Genomic DNA, 23,415 nt, shown 5'->3' with positions numbered 1-23,415 from the left:
GAGCCTTAGGCCAAGCACACTCCATGCTGACCACCCCTGTCAAAGGGGGCACACAGACCAGCCCTATTGAGTCCCTGGATGGAGGGACAGATGAACTAAGGGATGTGTAGTTGTTGGGAGCAATGGCTGGGTGATGGCCACTTGATGATCAGGAAAGTAAAATAAGCATCAACACAGTTAAGTATTTCCAACATTTTGTCTTGATCAGAACGGTCACTGCACAAAGGAGCACAGCCAAAGGGACTGTGGGGGCAGTGGCCCAGGTCATTCTTCCCTGTGCCAGGCTGATCCACCTGAATGAAGGCTCCTCTTCTAACTTCCACACAGGTGCCATTTATGCTGGCAGTGGTCCTGCCAGCAACCTGCTGGGAAGGGTCCCTGGACCCACCTGTCCTCAGGCTGCTAAGTCCCAGACCCAGGGCAGAGGTATATTTGTGCATCTGCGCAGCCTGTGTTAGGTGTGTCTAAATGTACATGTGGATCTAAGTGTGCATGCCTCAGTGTGCTGCACATGCACACATCTTTGAAGAGACAAGTGTGTATTTCTGCGCAAGTGTGCACACGTGTGTGCACAGATGTGAAGGGTGTTGTGTGTCTCATGCATCTACATGTACCCACAGTACTGACATCCCCTTACACCCTGCCATGCCTTCTCTCAGGGTCACAGAAAGAGGGGAATGAGCCTCAGATGCTTTGAAATGTTAGATGAGAGTATTGCTCTGGGGCCTTCGGGAGACTTGCGCTTGGATTCAGCCCCACTCAGTGTTTGGAGAGATTCCTGCCCTCTTTGGGTCTCATTGAAAATTAACATCCAGGCTATCATGGAATATGCAAGGCCCAACCCAAGCCCAAAGGGAGGCCCTGGGGCCTAGGCATTGACTCTTCCCCCAGCCACTGAGTCCTCCTGGTGGCCACTCACCTGACCTCTTCCAGTTGTGGGCAGAGAGGCAAGGCCTGCACCAGGTGGCTGATGCCTTGGCTGGTGATCCTACTCCTTGCTAACCTAAGGTGAGCAAAGATGATGGGGAAGAATGGGGATGGGAATGGGAAACCTGCCCTGTGTGGGGCTGGGAAGAGGGAGGAGAGTGTCAGCCTTCCTCGGCTGAAGACCCCTCTCACTTCCAAGCCCAGTCTCACCCCAGCTTCTGCAGGCTCCTCATTGTCGGCAAGCTTCTGGAGAGGGCTTCTGCGAAGGCATCCCCACACTTCCTGCTCTTAAAGCTGCCAGAGACAGAGGCAAGGAGGCAGAGGATCAGCATTGAACAGGGCTTAGAGGTTGTCACCCACCTCCTCCTCGAACAGACGGGGCTTACTATAGCACTATTATTAGTTGCTGCAGTAGTGGTCACTGTAGCGGTAATTAATAATATTATGACAGAGGTGGCTAATTGTCCACTCAAATCCATTGTCCATTTCACCTGTAGAATAGCCCTCTCTCTAAGAACTTGGTTTCCCAGCCAGAGATGAAGTTTCCCATCTCCCTCGTAGCTCAATGTGGCCAGGCAACTGTTCTCACAAATAGAGTGTGAACGGAAGGGATGTGTCCTACTTCCAGGCCTGAGTTTAGCCATATCGGATGGGCCTCCTCCATGCTCTTTCTTTCTTTCCCCCTGTGCCAGACTACAGACATATTCATGGCCCAGGTTTGGTCAAGATGCCATGGGGATGATGGAGCCCTGAGCGAAGGGACCTGGGTCCCTGCATGACCACAGGGAGCTGAGCCCTCCCACTGCCCTGGACCACAGACCTCTGGACTCTTCCTCTTGGCAGTTTCTTGTCCCTGCAGCCTGGCCTTTGCCCTCACTAACACCGAGCCTGCACCAGGCACAGTGCCAAGAAGTGTTTTTCATGTCTCGTCTCATCTCATTCTCACCCTGACCCAAAGAGTTAGGAAATTTCACAGACTCACTTTAGAGGTGAAGCAACTCAGACGGAGAAAAGTTACACAAGCTTCCCAAAGTCAGACAGCCTCTAGCAGCCCAGTTGGATCAACAGAGAGACTGAGAGTTCAACCAGGATCCAACTGGGATCCGAACCAGGGAGAGGATCCAACTGGAGTCCAGAGCACCCAGCCCAGGTGGAGCCCCCTCCACAACAAGGCTAAGGGGCAGCAAGGGCATTCTCTGTTCTGATTCTGAAGATTCTAACCCAGTCTCCCTCAGAGGGTCTGCTGGATGGATTGCCCTCCCCCTCCCCCAAAGCCCAGCTCTGTCCCGGAACTCCCCGCTCCCTTCCTCTCACCTGAGGTTCTCTATCTGCCCGCAGCTGGCCAGGGCCTCAGGGCAGTGGGGCTCCAGGGGGCAGCCCTCAAAATCCAGGTGGATGGGGGCGTCCCTTTGCCTTAGGATGTTGGCCAGCGCAGCCAGGTTGGCGTGGGTCAGTGGGAAATTGTGGAAAGACAGTTGATAGGGGAGGTTTCGGGCAGCAAGGTGGGCCAGCCCAGACTCCTGTGTCTCCCCGATGCAGTGACACAGCTCCACGAGCTTTGGCCCCGTAAGCCTGCGGCTGGCCAACTTCCTCAAGGCGTGTATGATGGCCGCCTGCCTGACGCCCACCCACACCTTATCGCGCTGGGCCAGGCTGCTGAGGAAGGGGCGGCAGGCGCAGGACGCCAGGCCAGCCAGGAAGGTAGACAGGTGGTCTAGGAGGCACGGCTTAGCTTTGGTCCGCAGCACCCAGTGGGAATTGAGGGTGACATGGTGGGCGAGCGCATCTGTGTCCACCTCGGGGCTGGCCACCAGCTTCAGGGCGGCAAAGAACTCCTGCAGGCTGAGGTGGGCGAAGGCGTAGCCTGTCTCCTGGTGTCCGGGGTGTGCGCGGACGCAGAAGGAGCTCAGCAAGCCGTGGGTGGCTCCAAAGGCCATCAGGGCTGGAGGGATGTCTCCGGCATAGAAGACGACCCTCCCAGTCTGCAGACCCATCAGGGCCACCTCACCGAGGCCCAGCAGGGATGTGGCGAGCAGGTCCCCGCGGGCGCCGAGGCCGAGGACCATGTGCATGTAGAGCTGAGTGACGGTGGGCAGGAGGGCTGCAGACTGGCCTGGGGTGTGGCTGGGGAGCAGATGGCGGAGGCAGAGGCAGGCGACTTGGCACAGGACGGGCACCGCACACAGGCTTCGGAGATGCCCGTCTGCTCGCAGCGCCACCAGGGCCGCCTCCCGCAGCACCTGGTCGCTGAAGAAGCGGCCCATGTACTCCTCCACCCGCAGCCCGTCAAAGCCCCACACGTGGAAGGTGGCTGCCTCCGTGGGCAGGCAGCTGGGCAGCTTCCCTGGGCGGGAGGTGGTCATCACCCAGCAGCCGGGCAGGAGGGTCCCACAGCAGAGGCCGGAGAAGAGGGCGAAAGCTGACCCTGCGGTGTCCCTGCTGGAACAGGGAGGGAGGGCCTCATCCAGCCCATCAAAGAGAAACAGGACTTGGTCTGCATTTTCCTCCAGATACTGGAAGACGACGTCGGGCCTTGACTCAGGGCTCAGGCAAAAATCAAAAAGGAGCTGGGGTAGCGTCAGGGCCCCTGTGATCAGATTGAGCTGGCGGAATTCAAACAGGAACAGGGCCTGAAAGTAGTCCAGCTGGCCTTCGGCCCACTTCCGGCAGAGCCGGTGTGCCAGGGTGGTCTTGCCCATGCCTCCCTTTCCTAGGAGCACAGTCACCCTCGGACCCTTGCTGGCCCTCGTGTTGAAGAGGTCCTGGATGCTCACGTCAGTGCCATCTTCTGCCTTGGGGTCCCCCGTGAGGATGTCCTCCTGAGCGTCTAAGGGTGCAGCAGCCCGGCACCTCTGCAGTATCGGGGGGATGTAGGGCTGGTGGAAAGAGAGGGGCTGCCCTGGCCCGGGAAGTCCACCACCATAGCGCTGCTGGGCGGATGTCCTCAGTTGCTGCAGGTACTGCCTGGCCAGCTCTGCAGGGGGCAGGGAAATGGCATGAGGGCAGGAGCACCCCCTGCCCCAATCACCCCTCACCCCAGTCCTAGGCTGCTCGGAGCCTCTAGCTCTGGCTATGTATGTATGGGGGTGGGGTGGGGCAAGAGTACAGCAGAGGGCTTTCATAACCCCCAAGTGCCCAGAGGGAATTGGTTCTGCAGAGGCCCAGCTGGCCAACAAAAGCACAGGCTCTGCCAGCCTTCCCAACAGGGCAGTGTGAAGGAAGAAGTGCAACTTGTGGCTCTATTTGTTTTGCAGCAATGTAAGGGCTGTAAAGCTTTCAGTGGGGGTGGCAGGTGAGATGGGGGCTTTTCCTTTGCAATATCTTATCAGGACAGCCTTTTATAGTGATAGCTGAGTACCCTGTGGCCCTTCCTCATGCTTCCCTTCTGCGATGCCCTGGAGTGGGGGACACTGGAGAGTGCTAATAACCTGTAGGCACAGGTGCTGACCAGTCAGAGCTGCCAGGGCCAGAGCAGGTCTGCAGGGCCTCTGCAGTGCCTCGTACTGACTTTTAATTGTTGGGTCATTAGGAGGTGGCCCAGGGGAAGGACTGGGGCCACTGTTGGGGGACACTCTGGGGGACTGAGGTTGTGGCCTGTTTCATATAGATGGGAATGATCTGCGCACCTGTGCATCCTCTGGCTATGCCCGTGTAGGGGTAGGGGATGGGGAAAGGTGATTCCCAGTTGGTGGGGCAACTGGTAGAGAAAGAGAACTTCTATTCCCTCTACTTCCCCTGGCCTGGCCAGCCCCCAGTGTCAACCCTAAATCTTCCCAAGGCCTCTTAGGGCCTCTCTGCCTTGGAGAATTCTCCAGAAACCCTCACCACTCCCCACCACCTCCTACAACCTGGCCTATGAGGGTCCAGGCCTGAGGCCATGCTGGACCATCTCTGGAGCTTCCTCAACCCAGGATATCTCTGGAAGGGTCTGGATGGTAAAGCTGTGACCTGCTGGGTCCTTCAGCTGAGAGATCTCTGGAGAAGCCCCATTATGGCCTGATGCTCAGGAAAGGGGCTTCCTTGCTAGACCCAGCTCCCCTTTGCCCACCAGGACCTCTAGTCCTTTCCTGGGAGCTCAGGAGACAAGAGTCACTGGGTCCCTAGAGGCTTGTCATCATGGGACACGGCCCAGGATCTGTGTCTTGGCCCCAAGACAACCTAGTCCCCATGATCTGGCCCCCTCTCCACCTTGGTACCCACCTCGCTGCAGCTTCCTGTTCTGCTTCCTGCTGGGTGAGGTCCCGCAGCTCTGATAAGGCCGCTTGAGGCCTGGAAAGACAGAAGGAAGGGGCAGGGAGGTGAGGTCGGGGGGCCTGGACTGAGGGTACTCAGCACCAATGGATGCAGGCAGGCAAGTGCTCCTATACTCAGGGACAAAAAGAAGGCAGGCAGAGTGCAGAGGCTGCAGCAAAACCAGCTTCTGTTTGCAGAAGGGGTTCCAGCCCCAGGTGTTCTAGTCCTGGGGTCTCCCAGGCCAGGAGACAAGGAGCTGGGCCCACAGTCAGCAACTCCAGAAGCACTAAGTGGCCGTCTTCCCCAGGGCAGGACCAAGTTCTGTTGAGGCCACTGCCAACTGTGAAGGCAAAGCTGCCAAAGTGCTTGGCCAGGCCTGCCAGCCCTCACCCCCACCCCCTGGTGCCGCTGTGTTTTACCAGCCTTATTTCTCACTGCCCACATTTTCTCCACTTCCTTTCATGTTTCCATAGAGTTTTTGTCTTGTTGCACAGATGTTCGAGTCACTTCTATAACTTTCTGGGAGAGGTTGGGAAAGGAAGAAAAGGAGAAGGAAAAGAAGAAGCAAGGGGAAAGGGAAAGGAGGAGAGGAAGGAAAGAAAGAATTTCTGGCAGAATTTTAAGAAGAAAGCAGGATAGACCTACAGCCAGCCACCCATGACCAATTAGTACAGACCCTGGAGCACTGTCCAGGCTCCTGGCCCTGCCAGGTGTTAACTTCTTAGTTGCTGGGTGGCAGGAAGGCCCGGGGGTCCGGGGAGGGGCTAGAACCAGTTTGAAAGTATTTCAATACTTTAACAAGTTCTGCATTCCAGGGACTCACTGGCTAAATAACCCCCAGGCCTGATCACAGTCATGGGAGAATTATGCCAGCTCATTGCTAAGGGCCAGAAGAGACAGGACCAACAGTTCAGATTTGTTGGGGAGCTGGAATTCTGGGGTGGATGCTTTCTGTTAAAGCCTGTTGATGTTCATGCCATGTACAGCTTTAATTAAAAGGCCAATACATCTAGTCCACTGACAGATGAATGGATAATGAAATGTGGTACAGCCATACCGTGGAATACTACTCAGCCATAAAAAGGAATGAAGTTCTGATAATGCAACAACAGGGGTGGACAGCAAAAGCATCACAAGGAGTGAAAAGGCCAGGCTCAAAAGGATAAGTAATACATGATTCCACCTATACAAAATGTCCAGAATAAGCAAATGTATAGACAGAAGGTAGATTAGAGGTAACCAGGGCCGGGGGGACAGGGAGTGGGGAGTGGCTGCCTAATGGGTACAGAGTGTCCATTTTGGGATGATGAAAAAGTTCTGGAACTAGACAGCAATGACAGCAGCAACGTTGTGAATGTAATTAATTCCACTGGATTGTACACTTAAAGGCTTAAAATGGCAGACTTATGTTATATATGTTTTACCACAATAAAAACAGGGGCCAATAATTCGAAAGCAATAAAGGTTCTGAGAGACGGAGGGTGGCCCATGCCTCTGCAAGGTGGCCAGCGGCTCCCAGGGTGGCCAGCAGGCAGAGGACCGGCCCCAGGCACGAGGTGTCCAGGTAAGGTGAGTAGGGGGTGACCAGAAGCCCCCTGAGAAGTCTGACTCGGAGGGTGCCAGGCACAGGAGACCCTGAACTCAGGATCAGGGAAGTGGGGACAGCTATCCGAACTGAACCCAGACAGGATTCTGGTGGTGGCTGAGGGCTGACGACGCAGACTCTCCCAGGAGGCTCCAGGTTTGCTCACTAGGAATAAGCATGAGGATAGGCCGAAGCCTTGAGAGACTGGGCGGGGAGGGGGCAGCGCACGAGCCAGGGTGAGAGGAGTGGGGCATGTGCAAATGGGCCCGGGCACAGGGAGCCTGCTCGTGAGAATGGCTTGACAGGACACTCCTCCAGGTTTGAGGTTGGGGAAATTGCACGCTTGCCGTCCCCTTACAGTCCCCCAGCCCCAGGCCTCACCAGGGTGCAGCTGAGCTTCAGGCCGGCTTTTCTCACCAGCTCCCAGCTGGCTGGGGAATCCTGGAAGAGAGGAAGAGTATCATGTGCCATGCGGACACGGTGGGGGACTCGGGGAACAGCTCTGGTCTGGGGTCTGGCTCAGGGCCCAGCCCACCTGCTGAGTACCCAGCAAGGGAGAAATAGAGGTAACTGTTAACACACGGTTATCAAGGAAAAGCTGGTGATGAGCCTCAGAGGCAGTGGAGGGCAAAAACATGTACAAATATGGGTGTACAAGTTTGTGTGTGTGTTGTATATATGTACGTGTATGTGTTTATGCACATGTGCACGTTTGTGCACACGTGTTTATGCAACACTTTTACATGTGTGAATGCACATGCATGCATATTTGTGTGTGTCCCCCTGCATTTCCCACACTCCGCTTTGCCGTAGAGTTTTTGAGTGGCTGGACCTGGGGCACAGAGTTTACTGAGCTGTAGAATGACCCTCTGTTCAATTGTAGGGTGATGCCCAACAAATGCCTGTTGACCCGAATGGGGTTAAACCTGCCCCCCCCATCAGTGGAGGTCAGAGGGGTCTTCCAGTGACTGCTTCTGACTGTGTTGCCAAAAGAAGGCTTTTAGGCACTATGGGCTATTTTGAGTTTTCCGGCTGGAGAGAGTCACCTGGTCCTTTCCCTCCTTGTATCCTGCCTCCCTGGGCAACCAGAGTGGGATCAGATGGAAGAAGGGTCCTCCAGGTCCCTTGCTGATTTCATGGCCCTGAAGAATTGGCCCAGGGAAGTGATAGGAAACACAGGCTTCTGTTCCTGGCTCAGCCAGGCCCTACGTGACTCAAGAGGGTCCCTGCCCCTCCTTGGGCTCCCCATGGCCTGAGGACTGGATGGCAGCTGCTCTGGACCCGTCGTGCCCACCCTTACCATCTCCATGTCCCCAGGTGCTCATCAGCAGCACCTCCACTTCCAGCGGCATATCCTGCTCCATGCACACACAGTGGACAAATGCTTGCCAGGTGGCTGGATCCTGGGCGCAGAGTTCGTTGAGTTGGAAGGTGACCCTCTGTGCGGGGTCCAAGGCCTCGATCCTGGAGCACAGGTCCATGTTGGGGAGGAAGAACTTCAACTTGCCACTTAGCCATTCTGGGTCTTTGCTGAGCAGCCTCACGAGCCAGCCCCACAGGTTCGTGGTGTCCAGCTGGAGATCAACAGGGTCCATGAGAAGCTGGTCCTGAGGGGGCAGGATAAGAGGGAGAGCTGTGGACAAGCGAGATGGGGGGAGGACTGGTCAGGCAGGCAAGCTGGGTGACAGGTAAGCTGGGTGACAGGTAAGCTGTGAGGCAGACAAGGGAATGGTCAAGAACCAACTCCCACTGTGAGGGGCAGAAAATAAGCAACTAAGTAGCCTCTTCATGGAACCTCCACTTAGGGATCAGCAATAGAAATTGGTCTACTTCTCCTGTATCCCTGACCCTCTCGGTACAGAAGTCAGTGTCCTGACCCTCTGGAATGATCTAGCGCAGCCCCTTGGTCCCCTGAGGATGCTTTATTCATTCTAATTTCCACGGAACCATGTGCACTGCTCTCGTAGCAGAAGCAACAAGTTGACCCCCCAAATCTGTTTTCCCCTTCTACAACTCCTGAATATTCCTTGACCATCTGAAATAAAGACTTTATTTCCCAGACTCCCTTGTGGTTAGGTGTAGCCATATAATTAGGTTTTGGCCAATGGATGCAAGTGGAAGTGTTGCATAGCCTTCTTTGCTTCTTCCTGTTGACCTGGAATGCCAGTGTTATGCCAGTGGAATGCCACTGTTGCCTGGGGCAACAGCTGCTGTTGAAGAAGGTGGGGGTAAAGCTGTCCCCGTGCCCTGGACTCTGCCTTTGGGCTTCTATTACATGAGAGGGAAATACATGTCTATCTTGTTTAAACCACTGCTGCTTAGGGCTTTCGATTACAGTGAAATCTAATCCCAGCTAATACAAATGATCTGCTTTCTAAGCGGTTCCCCCTTCTAAAATGGAGCTCTTAGAGAGTCAACTGGTGGGAACAGAAATAGAAGGCAAGGGACACTTATATAGAACAAGCCTAAAATATGGGTAAGTCCTTTGACTCAGCAGTTTCATTTCTAGGACTCTAAGCTTAGGAAATAATTTTGGATACACAGAAATATTTTAAGTATGAAGATGTTCACTGCAATATTATTTATAATAGTTAAAAATTGGAAGCAACTTAAATGTCCCACGATTGGGGATCAGTTAAGTAAAAGATGTTCTGTGCATTGGGATATGCTGAAACATTTCCAAATGTTATAGCAAACACTTAGAATGCACTTACTATGTGTCTAGGCATTGTTCAAAGTTATACATATACTACTTTTATATATAAGTTATATATGTAATTTAATCCTCGAATCCTCTAAGCCCAGAGCTTCCACTTTTAATGCTGAAAATCGTAGGAGACCCATCCAGGAACCAGCCTTGCCAATACCCAGAGGCTGGAGCCGAGGGCAATGGGTCCCAGGTTCAGACCACAGCTGTTCCCCTTGGCCCATGGCAGAGGCCTCCTGGGCATATGCCCCCAGCCCCGTGGTCACCCGTCCCCTGCTGGACTAATAGCAATACCTCCAAGCTCAGGCACAGAACTTTCATATTCATGAAACATGCTCATACCCTTGACCTTCTGGGGTCCGCAAGGGTCAGCATCCCCACTGAATAGAAGGAGCTCTAACTGAGACCAACGGAGGGGAAAGCTTGTGTCTGAGGTCTTCCAGCAAGTCTGTGGCAGAGCCGGGGTCTGAACTGAGATTTCTTATCTCCCAGGCCAATATAATTCCAAGGCCTCAGAGCCTTAGATGGCACCAGACAAGAGCTAAGCTTCTGGACTTCATGAGATCTTGGCAGGAGAGTCACCATGGCACAGTTTCTTTTCCAGACTCTGGTGTCCAAAGTCCGTGCTGCCCATGAAGAAGTCATTGGGCAGCACGGTGCCAGAAGGGAGGACAGCCTAGTGTGACCTCCAAGCTCATATTTCCCCTCCAGCCAGGCTAACTTACTGCCTGTGCTGCCACCATTTGTGTTCCATCCCCTTGGGAGAAAAACCACATTTCATCATTATTAGTCCTTGTCATTTGCGTGGGAAACAGCCTTGGAGACACAGGGCTACAGTAGAAAGATCCTAGGCCCCACAGTCAGGAGACTAGGGTTTCTGTCCCTGTTACTAATTCTTGGCAGTAAGCATTAGGGTTGTTTGCAAATATTCTGTTTCTCCTCTTTCTAGGCCCTTGGTCATATAACAATGACATTTTCTCAAAAGTGACATGTGGCATATTCGTACAGAAGTTTTAAGAGCTGATGTGTCATTCACCAAGTTCTCTCTTCTCTTACCGCAGTGACCAGCAGTATACCAGATCACGGCTGCTCCTTCAGCCCAGCTCTAGGAGAAAGGATAAGGGGAATAGAGCTCCCTGTTGAACCACGGTAGACAAGAAACGAGAGCAGGAAATAACTTTGCAGTTGTAAGCACCAAGACTTTAGAGGTTGGTTGTTACTGTAGTATAACCTAGCTATTCTAGCTGATACCCTCATAGGATAACCTTGCGAAAATTGCTTCCCTATCTGGACCTCAGTCACACCATCTATAAAATGGAGAGATTTGTTACTGTCTCAAGGACCTCTGTAATTTTCCTTGGGTCATGATTTTCATTCATTTATTTCATTTTGGCGGCCAAAAGCAGGTTTGTTGTTGTGTGAGGTGTATCTGGGTAGGAAACAGTTTGGGCAGTAGGAGGGGGGGTGGTGAAGGAGTAGATGGGAGGGAAAGAGAGGAGATGAAGAGGCAAGAAGATCACCTACTTGATTTCCTGGTTCATGATAGTTGTTCTAGAAACCCCATTGAGAGGAGCTCATTGGCCCCTGGGCTGAGTCTTGTGTCCTGGGCTGGATTTGCCGGTTGTTTCCATAGTGCAGAGCCCTAAGGAGAGAGCAGACAGGGAGCTCTTCTCACTATTCCAAGCTCCAAAAGGAATTTTATAAAGAAGGCTCCAGCCCTTGCCTCTGCCTTCCAGACACCTATGAGTATAGTTAACCCGGAAATAGCCCCCTCTCATTCACCCACAGACAGTATTCTTACCCAACAACAGCTCTTTTTGTTCCTGCACTTTGCACAGCCTGGCCTCCCTGGTGTTACCCGCCCCCCACCACTGCCCCCAACTCAGTGGAAGCCCCTTTTTCTCCTCCAGGTTGGATTATCACCTTACAGTGGCCTGAATGTGTCCTTCCTATCTAATTGATTTATTGCAGCACTTCAGATTAAAATAGAATAATCCTCACCACAGATGCCAACTTCCTTTCCCAATAAAATGTCACAAAGTTTAGGACTTGAAATCTCTTATCTGAATACATTGTAAAATATATTTTAAACAATCAGGAGTAAACATTACACTTAATGAGGAAGTCTAGAGGCAATGAGTGCTACTTTACAAATAGTACAGTAAAAAGATGCCTGGGCACAATTCCTATGTAACACAATTTGAGATGCTTGCCTTATCAATATGAGATGGACCAAAAAAAGATGGCTAAAAAGTCCATGGAAGAATGAAAGAGAGGAGAAAAGATCAATGTGCATTGATTGTATATCTCTGAAGTTTGAGTACTGTAGCTTCAAAGCCCTGGGATTTTAGATAAATCACATAAATAGGGCACATCCTAATATGAAAGAAATAAGTACTGTAATTAGAACATATAAGAGGAAATTAATAATAATAATAATATTTTATTAGGTAAAAAGATATCTTGTTGAAGAGGTACTGGGGTCCTGAGGGTCCTGATCATATTTGTTTTAACAAAATTGTCAAATTCTAAGGAAAGAAATGAAGAGAGGTATGAACAAACTGACTACAGAAAATCTACTTGTGACCACTTATGTAAAGGAAATAGTCACCTCTAAGTTAAAATGTATATTCGAGGCAATACCACTTATATCACAACAGGACACTTAAGGGAACTTGAAAAAAATTGTAATGGTCATTTAGGAAAAAAACAGGCAGATATTGCAAGCATTTGCATGTTTTAAATATTTCATAATGAAACATTTTAAGTTAAATTTAGATTTCTAAAATTAAAGCGATAGAATGCTCGCCTTCCATGTGGGAGACCCGGGTTCAATTCTTGGACCATGCACCAACCCCCCCCAAAAAAATTAAGGCGACATAAGAAACAACTTGTTAGGAGCGGCCCATAAAAATGGAGAGGCTTCCAAATATAATAAAGCATATTATAAAAAGGCCATCATTAAAATTCCGGATATAAATTTAAAAATTGACCAGAGCAATGGAGCACAGTCCAAATGAGCTAACAACCTACTATTTAAACAATGGTATTGAACAATAAGATGGAGAAAAATACATGGTATTAAAACACACAGTGAATTGTGGAAAGAGGCAGAGTTAGGGGCTCCAGGATTAAGACCCTCTACTGAACAACTATTAAACAGGTGGAAACTAACTGAATCAACTATTTAGAAGTTCTGGAGTTCAGTAGAACACTATACAGCATCCAGGGAAGAGCAAGAGATAAATGGAATAGAGAATTAAAAAGAACAATAGAATAAAAAACATCAAAAGTTAGTTCTATATTGTCAATAAAATTGAAAAACCTTTAGTTAGACTGACAATGAAAAAAGGAGAAAGGATACAAATAATTAAAATCAGAAATGAAAAAGAGGGCGTTATTACTGACCCCACTGAAAGAAAAAGGACTATAAGAGGAAACTGTGAACAACTGTATGCCAACAAATTAAATAACCTGGATGAAATGGACAAATTCTTAGAAACACACAAGTTACCCTACACTGACTCAAGAAGAAAGAGAAGATCTTAACAAATCAAAAATTAGTAGGTATCGGGTGGGCCACGGTGGCTCAGCAGGCAAGGACGCTTGCCTGCCATGCCAGAGGACCCAGGTTCGATTCCCGGTGCCTGCTCATGTTAAAAAAAAAAAAAAAAATTAGTAGATATTGAACTAGAAATCAAAAACCTCCTAATAAAAAAAGCCCAGGACCAGATGTTTAAATTATATCAAATGTTCCAAGAAGATTTAACACTAACCCTGTTCAAAGTCTTCCAAAAAATAGAAGAGGAGGAAACCGTTCCTAATTCATTCTACAAGGCCAATACCATTCTCATACCAAAACCAGATAAAGATATCAAAAGAAACCAAACTACGAACCCATACCCCTTATGAATATAGATACAAAAATCCTCCACAAAATACTTGCAAACTGAATCCAACAGCACATTAAAAGAATTATACGTGATCAAGTTGAACTTATTCCAGTTATGCAGTGGTGGTTCAACATAACAGTACAATTAACATCATACATCCAATTAAAGAAATTAAGGAAAAAGCAAGATGAAGATGGACTCCTATCACACATGATGTACAAAAACCAACACAGAATGGAGCAAAGACCTAATTACAAGAGCCAGAACTATCAGATTCTTAGAAGAAAACCAAGGAAGCATCTTCAGGAGTTTGTGTTAGGCAATGGTTTCTCATTCTTTATACGCAAAGCATAAGCAACAAAAGAAAAAAAATAGATAAATGGGACTTCATCAAAATTTGAAACTTCTGTGCCTCAAAGGACTTTATCATGAAAATAAAACAACAATTTACACAATAGGAGGCAACATTTGGAAATCATATATCTGATAAGGGCTTAAAATCCAGAATTTATAAAGAAATCCTTCAACTCAACAACAAAAGGCAAGCAATGCAATTAAAAAATAGGCAAAAACTTGAATAGATATCTCTCCAATTAAGGCATACAAATGGCCCAAAAACACATGAAAAGATGTTCAATATCATTAACCATTTAGGGAAATGCAAATAAAAACACAATGAGATACCATTTCACATCCACTAGAATGGATAATATTTAAAAAATGGAAAATCACAATTGCTGGAAAGGTTGTGGAGAAATAGGAACACTTGTTCATTGCCAGTGGAAATGTAAAATGGTGTTGCCACTGTGGAAAACAGCTTGGCTGTTCCTCAGAAGGTTAAGTATAGAATTACTCTATGACCTGGCAATCCCACTTCTAGGTATATATCCAAAATAAATGAAAGCACCTCACTTGAACAGATATCTGTACATCAATATTTATAGCAGCATTATTCATAAAAGCCAAAAGTTAGAGGCAACCCCATTAATAGATTAACATGAATGGATAAACAAAATGTGGTACGTTTTTGCACAATGGAATGTTATTCAGCTGTGAAAAGGAATGAAGTTCAAATAAAAGACAGGGAGGAGTCTATACTTTGCATTTGCCTTGGGCTGACCTTCCTGATAAGAGGGCTGAACTTTGATGGAGAACATTAGCCGATGTAAACGCAATTTACAAAGACAGTGAAAGTTAACTTTTGCTTAGTTTTGCATGATGTTGTTAGATCCTGATACCAAGAAAATCTCTGTCACCTCACCAGCTGATTACAAATTCAAAAACTAAACATTCCCAGGAATAAATCCCAGACTTAACATTTTAAAATATTAAAATGCACAGTGTACAACAAAAGATTACAAGACAAAGAAACAGGAAATGATGGCCCATCTAAAGGAAGAGGATAAAATTCCAGAAAACTTTAATGAGGAAGACCAGACTATGGCCATACTGAACAAAAAAACTCTTCAACTGCTCAAGGAGGTAAAGGAAAATACACAGAAAGAACTAAAGGACATTAGGAAAACAATGAATGAACAATAGGAGAATCTCAATAACAAGACAAACATTTTAAAAAGGATCCAAACAGAACTACTAGAGTTGAAGGCCACAATGATTGCAATGAAAAATTCCCAGGAGAGTTTCAACAGCAGTTGGAACTGGTAGGAGAAAGAATCAGCAAACTCAAAGAGAATGTAGTTGAAATAAATCAGGCTAAGGAGCAAAATAGAAAAAGAATTATAAAAAGTAAAAAATAGCCAAAGAGACTTCTGGGACACCATCAAGTTGGTTTCTGTATATGGCATGAGGTAGGGGTCTACTTTCATTATTTCACAAATGGAGATCCAGTTTTCCCAGCACCATTTGTTCAAGAGGTTATTCTTTCCCAATTGAGTGGTCTTTGCCCCCTGGACAAAAATCAGTTGGCCTTAAATGTGAAGGTTGATTTCTGAACTCAATTTGATACCATTGGTCTATTTGACTCTCCTCATGCCAGTACCATGCTGTTTTGATTACTGTGCCTTTGTAATAAGTTTTAAGATTGGGAAGAGTGAGTCCTGTATACCAATGTTTACAGCAGTATTAGTTATAATAAGCAAAAGTTAGAAGCAACCCAAGTGTTCGTTAACAGGTAAATGGATAAACAAAATGCGGTATATACACACAATAGAATTTCATCAAGCAGTCAAATTCCATTGAGTTGTAGAATGAAGTTCTACAACGTGATTGAACCTTGAAGATATTATGTGGAGTGAAATAAGCTAGACACACCAAAAAATGAATATTGAGAAGCTGGCAGAGTAGGAGAGACAGGGTTAACTTTTCCACCACGGAATAACTAGAGAAAAGGCAGAAAACAGCTGGAACAACAGTTCCCGGGTACAAGCCTCCAGAGAAGGACTTCTACATTATGGAGGGAGGACTTGGATAATAAAAAACAGAGAAATTACGACTGAAAGGACGGGGTGAATTTATTTAATCTTGACTGCCTCTGGGGCTGGCTACTACGCCGGTCGCAGTGGGTGAGGAAAGAGCTGTGTACTCCCGCACTCCACCTCTGCAACCAGCCAGGGAGTCACCTCTCGGCGCTGTGGCCAGCGGCTCCTTTGTGGGAACTGGGGAACGATTATTTTAGGCACGCACAGAAACCTTGCTGCAGTGTGCAGCGCCTCCCCACCAACCCAGAGGCAGGCCGCTGTGGGCGTCTGGCTTGGGGGGAAGACTGGGGGGCCCTCCCCTGCGGAGGAGAGGGGACGCAGAGCCAATCCGACAATGAGCAGGCGAAGAGACCCTGCGTGTTCTGCTGCCCGCATCCTTTCCCCACGGAGGCCCGCGCGGAGCTCACGGCGTGCACAGGCGGAGAGGCAGCGACAAGGGAGAGAGCCACATGGAAGCGCTGAGAACACCTCCCCAACCCCAAAGGTCCCGCGGCGTGCACGGCGGGGCAGGGATCTTGCAGGCTGACAAATAGCGGGGCACTTCCGAGCTGGATGAGGGCTGAGGGTTGGGGAAGGTGAAACTCCCAGTGCCACAGGCTGGGGTTACTCCACATGGAAGCCCGGGAAGCGCGACCCCATCGGGCCCTCAAGCGGATTCCCCGTTGAGCTGTGCAGTGCCCACCTCCCACCCCCAGGGCTGGCAGTCTCCAGCGCGCAAGGAGACCTGGTATATTGCAGGGATATTCACCGGGTTTGGAACCCGCCAATGAGCTGCTGCGGTCAGGGAAAGTTTTAAATGTGTGTGTCTGCAAACATATGAGACCAACTCTGGAAAGCTACAAAACAGAACAGAAAAATCTGGTAACGGGATTATGTCTGGGGAGAGACCTGGGGGACAGGCAGGAGGAGAGGCGAGTCGTTTATGCTATACTCGTTAGGATCCCTTTAACCATTCGAATTTTTTTAACATGCACACTTTAATTTCCTCAAAAAACAAAAACCCACACACATAAAAACATTTAAATTAAAAACTGGAACAGAAGACCTCCCCAGTGTGAAGAAATGTACGATGATGAGTAAACATAAGAAACTGAACCGTGATATCTCAAAAATGAGTCTCCTAAACAACCGGAAATAATAAGACAAACAGAAATAGGAAGGCGATAGATGAGGACAAATATCAGCATTAGGTACGACAGATAGAGGCTGAGTGCTCAAATTTCAAAAGTAATTCACACATATTAAGGAAAATTTTATTCTAGTTTTTTATTAATTAAAAAAATTAACTAACACAACATTTAGAAATCATTCCATTCTACATATACAATCAGTAATTCTTAATATCATCACATAGATGCATATTATTCTAGTTTTTAATTTAACATTTCTTGTGCACGTTATAAGGATAAAACTATTTCTGCTGGAAAAGCAGTTGAAAGAGTTGAACAATATAATGAATTTTTGCTAAATCCAAGTGCCTTTCCAGCAACTCCACTTGGGTGCTTTATATGCATCTCAAAATTTCCTAAACTGAGCTGCCAATCTCACCTCCCAGAAACTGCTCGCTCACTGCCTCCCTCATTTCAGTTCATGGTAGCTCTGTGCTTTTCTGAGCTCAGGCTGAAACTTGAGCTGGGTCTTGATGGCTTAATATCCCAAGTGCATTGCAGTTTCCGACCACCTCTCACTTCCTCCACTGCTGTTGCCTGGACCTGGCACCTCTCTCCTGGATTTCTGGTCTACCTCCTACTTGGTTTCCCTTCTGCTTGCTCCCAGCATTCTCCACCCAGGGGTTATTGTGAAAACATGAATCAGATCAGGTCCCTCCTTAGCTTAGAAGCTCCCCTCTCTCCACCGGTGAAAGCCAACATCCTTTCCAATGCTACCTAGTTCTTTGAACAATTAAAAAAAAAAAATTAAGCCTCAAAACTTCCAAAATTTCCTCATTGTTAGTTGTTTTGGATTTAGGTTTAATTAATTTTTGGCAATTTATAGTTCTGAAAAAAATGGCTCATTTTGTCAAGATGTTCAAATAAAGGGGCACATTGCTGTATATAGTATTTTCTGGTAATTTTACATCTCCTGGTGTCTTCGGATTTAATTTCATTTCTCTTACTTTGTCTTTTTTTCCTAAGTAGATTTGCAGTTGGCATCTCTCTCTCTCTCTATTTTTTTTTCTCTTTCTTTTTTAAAGGGTGTTATCATTCAACTCTAGGTTTGTAACTTATTATAATTTTCTAGTTTTGTAGTTTGCTTTCATCTTTTTATTGCTTTCCCCTGATTAACTGAGGGTGTTTGTTATTCCTTAAACTTCTGAATGTTATTGCTTAGGTTCTTATTATTCTTTTCCTTTAAAAATAATAAGAGAAAACACTTTCGGCTAACTTCCATAAATTTATATGAAGTGCTTATTGTTAAGTAGACTATAATTATAATTTTGAGCTGAGTTATTTAACAGAGTGTTAACTTTTTTTTTTTTAAATAAACCTTTGCCATTCACTTCTTGTTTTACTATGTTTTGGGCAAAGAATAAGGTCTGCACAATTTTATCCCCCTTGGGAGATATATTGAGATTTTCCTTTTCTGCTTGGCATATGATCAGTTTAAAAATATCAAACGTTCTTTTTGAATGAAGTTTGATTTCTACTTCACATATTAACCAATATAAAATCTAGATGGGACCAAAATTTGGGTGTAAAAAGCTAAGTGTTGGAAGAGCATTGATGTCTGATTCACAAGGCTGTACATTTATGGTTTTGCACTTTTTCCTGTTAGGCCTGGAGGACAGGATGCTGTCCCCCCAGGATGTAACCTACCCCTGGGAAACATTTCAGAAAGCTTCTCTCACCCCAACCTACACCAGCCCGGTGTCTCTTTCACCCTCCATCAGCTGCCTTCTTACAATAACCTCCCACTGCTCAACCTCCTCCCTCCTTCGCGTAAACTTCCCTCACCCACAATCTTCTCCGGCATTTCCACCCTGCATGCCTAAAGCAGCGCTTAAATCTTAAACTTTACCAAAGGAAATCTGCCAACTCCTAATTTAGGGCACTATTTCTGAAAACTAGCCAGTAGAGACCTGCCTAATCCTTGTCCCCCAACTCCCTAACCCTAAGCCTTAAAAACCCTGCCACCATTAAGAAAAACTTCTCAACCAAAAGGGGGAAGAGAGAAATGAGACAAAATAAAGTGTCAATGGCGGAGAGATTTCAGAGTCGAGAGGTTATCCTGGAGGTTATTCTCACGCATTACATAGATCTCCCCTTTTTAGTTAAGGTGTAATGGAGAGGCTGGAGGGAACTGCCTGAAAATGTAGAGCTGTGTTCCAGTAGCCATGTTTCTTGAAGATGATTATATAATGATATAGCTTTCACAATGTGACTGTGTGACTGTGAAAACCTTGTGTCTGATGCTCCTTTTATCTACGGTATGGACAGATGAGTAAAACATATGGATTAAAAATAAGTCAGTAATAGGGGGAACAAATGTTAAAATAAATTTAGTAGACTGAAATGCTAGTAATCAATGAAAGGGAGTGGTAAGGGGTATAGAAAAAATAGGGGAAACAAAGGCTAAAATATATTGTGTAGATGGAAATACGAGCAGTCAATGAGGGGGTGGGGTAAGCGATATGGTATGCATGAGTTTTTCTCTTTTTTCTTTTTATTTCTTTTTCTGAATTGATGCAAATGTTGTAAGAAATGATCATGGTGATGAATATACAGCTATGTGATGATATTGTGAGTTATTGATTCCATTCCAAGAATGGAATGATCATATGGTAAGAATGTTCGTGGTTTTTTTTGTTGTTATGTTTAAAAAAATTATATATATAAAAAAAAGAAGGGTATGATTAAAAAAAACCCCTGCCACCTTGAAGCAGCTGTTTCTGTTTCTCTTGAAATGCTGCCTGGGCAGCTCTGTTTCTCCCTGAAATAACTAAAGCCTTTGTCTGAACTCCTTTGTCCTGCCACATTCCTGGTGAGTTAGCCAAGTTTGCCTTTCATTTCCTATGTGTTACATACAATTAAAAAGTTTTAAAAAATTAGTGCTAGAAAGAACATGGAAAAAAGTTATTAAAAAATAATTTTGGAGTAGAGGGGCTTATTAGGCATGACACAGAATGCAGAAGCCATAAAAGGAGAAATGGATACGATTGACCAAATATAAATTTAAATTTCCTAAGACCATTACAAATAAAGATAAATGGGCAAGTTAGAAGAATATCTGCTAGTCACATCATAAACAGAGCCATCATACTTTTAAGATATCACAAGTTCCCAGGAATGGCAGAGTAAGAAGTTTAATCACTCCCTCCACTAGAAAAATGAATGAGCTGGGAAGAGCGGCTGGAATGAACGAGGTGGTAACTCTGGTACCAGCTACAGGAGAATCAGAGGAAGAGAGAGGCTGATTAGGGTGCAGCTTTTGTAGTTAGAGCCTGAAGGTGGTGACCAGCCTGCGTTCCTCATCCCCAAGGCAGCAGCTGTGGCGTTGGCTGCAGCTGCCACAAGGCGTCTGGATCCCAGCACTGGCAGGCTGGGGCCAGCGCAGGCAAGGAAAACTTTTCACTCCAAAAGTTGGGGGGATACGTGAGGAACCTGTGCAAAAGTTGGCCTCAGTTTTAGCCCTCTGGGAAGCAGCACCCACCAGGACACAAGAGCCACTGCTTTTCCTTTGGCAGTTATTATTTTTTTCCTTCTCTATGTGGGCATTTCCTGGTCTGGCAGATCCCTACAGGGGATCTTGGTCTCAGCCCTCTGGCAGCAGAGGCTCAGCCTTCTGGCTTCACACCAAAATCTACCAGGACTTAAATAATTGTATGGCTGTTGGTTGGTTGAGTTTCTTCTTTCTCTTTCGTGTGCTGTATAGTCTGGAGTATCCCTGAGCGCCCAGGGCAGTGTCTTCTGGCCTTATACCAGCATCTCCCCTGACAGAATGAGCCAGTGCACCTCTCTCTCTCTTTGAGGGGGAGGGCTGTGTGTTTTCTGTTCTGTGTTTTTGCATCTGGTGGATCCCTGAAGGACTAATGGCAGTGCTGGCCTAGATTTAAGCCGTGACAGCAGCAGCTCCCTGCTTCTCATCTGCACATAATAAGAGTCTTGGCGAGGCAGTGCCTCTTCTTCTGTATTTATTGTAGGTGTTTTTCCTGTCTGTTAGTATTTTTCACCATCTTCCTTCTTTTTTCTGTTTTTTTTGGTCTTTTAACCTTCTTCTTGTTCTTGGCAGACTGAAGAGTGGGAGAACTAGATTTCCAGAGTGACCATAGCAAAATACTCAAAATGTCCATTTCTCAGCAACAACTGAATTGAAGGGAGAAATAGACAGTTCTACAATAATAGGTGGAGATTTTAACACACCACATTCAGTACTGGATAGAACAGCTAAATAGAGGATCAATACAGAAATAGAGGACCTGAAACGAACTAATAGACATAGATAGAACACTTCATCCAACAACAGTAGGATACACATTCTTTTCATTTGTCAATAAAAATATAAAAAAAAAAGTCAAAGAAGACCTAAATAAATGAAGGCCAATCCATGTTCATAGTCTTGTATGCCAAATATCATTGAGATGTCAATTTTACCCAAAGCGATTTACAGATACAACGCAATCCCAACCAAAATTCCAACAATTTTCTTTGCAGAAATAGAAAAGCCAATCCCCAGGGCGGGCCACGGTGGCTCAGCAGGCAGAGTTCTTGCCTGCCATGCAGGAGACCCGGGTTCGATTCCTGGCGCCTGCCCATGTGGGAAAAAAAGAGCCAGTGCTGGCATTTCATATGTGGTATTCTACTTTGGAACAGAAATACAAAAAACAAAACAAAACAAAAAAACAAAAGCCAATCACCAAATTTATATGGAAAACTAAAGGGCCCCAAATAGCCAAAAACATCTTGAAAAAGAAAAATGAAATTGGAGAACTCACACTACGCAATTTTAAGGCTTATTACAAAGCTGCAGTAATCAAACCAGTTTGGTACTGTTATAAGAACTGACATAAAGCAATAGAATAAAACTGAGAGTTCAGAGATATACTCTCACATCTATGGCCAATCAATTTTTGACAAGTTTACTAAATGGGGTAAAGAATAGTCTCTTCAACAAATGGTGCTGAGAAAACTGTATATCTATATAAAAAATGAAGGTAGACCCTTGCGCATACCATATACAATAAACATTTACTGAAAATAGATCAAAGACCTAAATATAAGAACCAAAATTATAAAACTCCTAGAAGAAAACTTCAAGAATCATCTTTAGGACCTTGTATTAGGTCGTGGTTTCTGAGACTACACCAAAAGCATAAGCAACAAAAGAAAAATTAGATAATGGGACTTCAAAATGTAAAGCTTTTGTGCATTAAAGGACATTGTTATTAACCTAAAATGACAACCTACTGAATGGGAGAAAATATTTGGAAACCACATATACAATAAATATTTAATATCCAGAATATATAAACTAATCCTACAATTTAACAACAAAAAAGATAAACAATCCAATTTAAAAATGGGCAAAAAACCTGAGAAACATTTCTCTGAAAAAGATATACAAACGGCCAAAAACCACATGAAAAGATGCTAAACAACTTTAGCCATTAGGGAAATGCAAACCAAAACCACAAGGAGATATTATTTCCTATCCACTAGAATTGCTACTATTAAAAAATTGTTGGAGAGGATGTGGAGAAATAAGAATATTCATTGTTGCTTGGAATGACTAGAAATTGCAAATGTGCAGAGTTAGAAAGTGGATTAGAGATTACCAAGGGGAAGGAAGGATGGTGGAAGGGGGACATTTGTTTGCTAAAAAAGCAAGCAAACAAACAAACGAAATCGCAATGAGGTATTGCCACACATTTATAAAAATAAATAAATAAACTAAAATTGTTTTTACTTTGCCACATTGTTTAGTGCTTGAATGTTTTTAAAAAGTTACCACGAATTGCTGAAGGATGCACTGACAGAAGTAGATTGGCAAACAGTGGTGTATACTTATGATCGAATATTGTGCTGCTACAAAAAGGAGCAATGCCGTGAGGCATGCAACGATGTGAATGAAACTGTGGGACATTCGGTGAGGCAAAATAAACCAGAAATGAAAGAACAATTATTGTATGGTCTCCTTTAGAAAATGTTTATAAGAAAACAGGGGCCTAGATTGTAGATTGTACGCCCTTATAGCAGACACATTTAGCCTGTAGTGGTAATTATCATTTCTGGATTTTGAGAGGTTGTTTTATATATTTATAACCTGGTATTTAGAGATAAGAATGAAGCTGACTAGGTCCTGATTAAGGTAATTCAGAACACAGAAGGAAGGAAGATATATTCTATACTTTATTTATTTTATTATTAAAAAATTTTTTTCTTTTTGTCTTTTATAGCCTATATTTTAGAACTGTACTGACTCTTTGAGACCAAAGGAAGAAAAAGGCTTACTTTGTCTGAAACCTAAATTTTCTGTAGTACATAATCTAACTCAACCTGTCTGGGTAGCTCATTTGAACAACTGAAACATAGGGAGCCCAGAATAACAATGAGGGCCTTTAATCCTGTATAGCTTAATATAATGCTTGGATACATCCTAGAATATATTAAGCAGATAATCAAAACATATTGGCAA

The 23,415-nt window shown here is 45.7% G+C and overlaps 1 protein-coding gene across 4 annotated transcripts in view; it reads right to left on the bottom strand.

Annotated features, from left to right (window-relative positions):
* The window catches only part of NLRC5 (NLR family CARD domain containing 5), a 116,081-nt gene that overhangs the window by 57,780 nt on the left and 34,886 nt on the right, over positions 1 to 23,415 (bottom strand). For 2 of the 4 annotated variants that reach the window (XM_077132507.1, XM_077132509.1), the window contains exons 3-9: positions 10,977 to 11,094; positions 8,046 to 8,352; positions 7,127 to 7,186; positions 5,128 to 5,196; positions 2,242 to 3,901; positions 1,138 to 1,221; positions 920 to 1,003 (exon numbers count right to left, since the gene is read on the bottom strand). In XM_077132507.1, the coding sequence (XP_076988622.1) occupies positions 920 to 1,003; positions 1,138 to 1,221; positions 2,242 to 3,901; positions 5,128 to 5,196; positions 7,127 to 7,186; positions 8,046 to 8,340 (2,252 nt within the window). In that variant the 5' untranslated portion in view covers positions 8,341 to 8,352; positions 10,977 to 11,094. Of the gene's footprint in view, positions 1 to 919; positions 1,004 to 1,137; positions 1,222 to 2,241; positions 3,902 to 5,127; positions 5,197 to 7,126; positions 7,187 to 8,045; positions 8,379 to 10,976; positions 11,095 to 23,415 lie in introns of all 4 variants that reach the window. The other 2 variants (XM_077132508.1, XM_077132510.1) reach the window with 2 other exon arrangements.

Source organism: Tamandua tetradactyla, chromosome 16 (genome assembly GCF_023851605.1).
Source record: "Tamandua tetradactyla isolate mTamTet1 chromosome 16, mTamTet1.pri, whole genome shotgun sequence".
In the NCBI taxonomy this organism is placed as follows: Eukaryota; Metazoa; Chordata; class Mammalia; order Pilosa; family Myrmecophagidae; genus Tamandua; species Tamandua tetradactyla.
The sequence above is the reverse complement of the archived record's forward strand: the minus strand, read 5'-3'. Positions and strand labels throughout refer to the sequence as shown.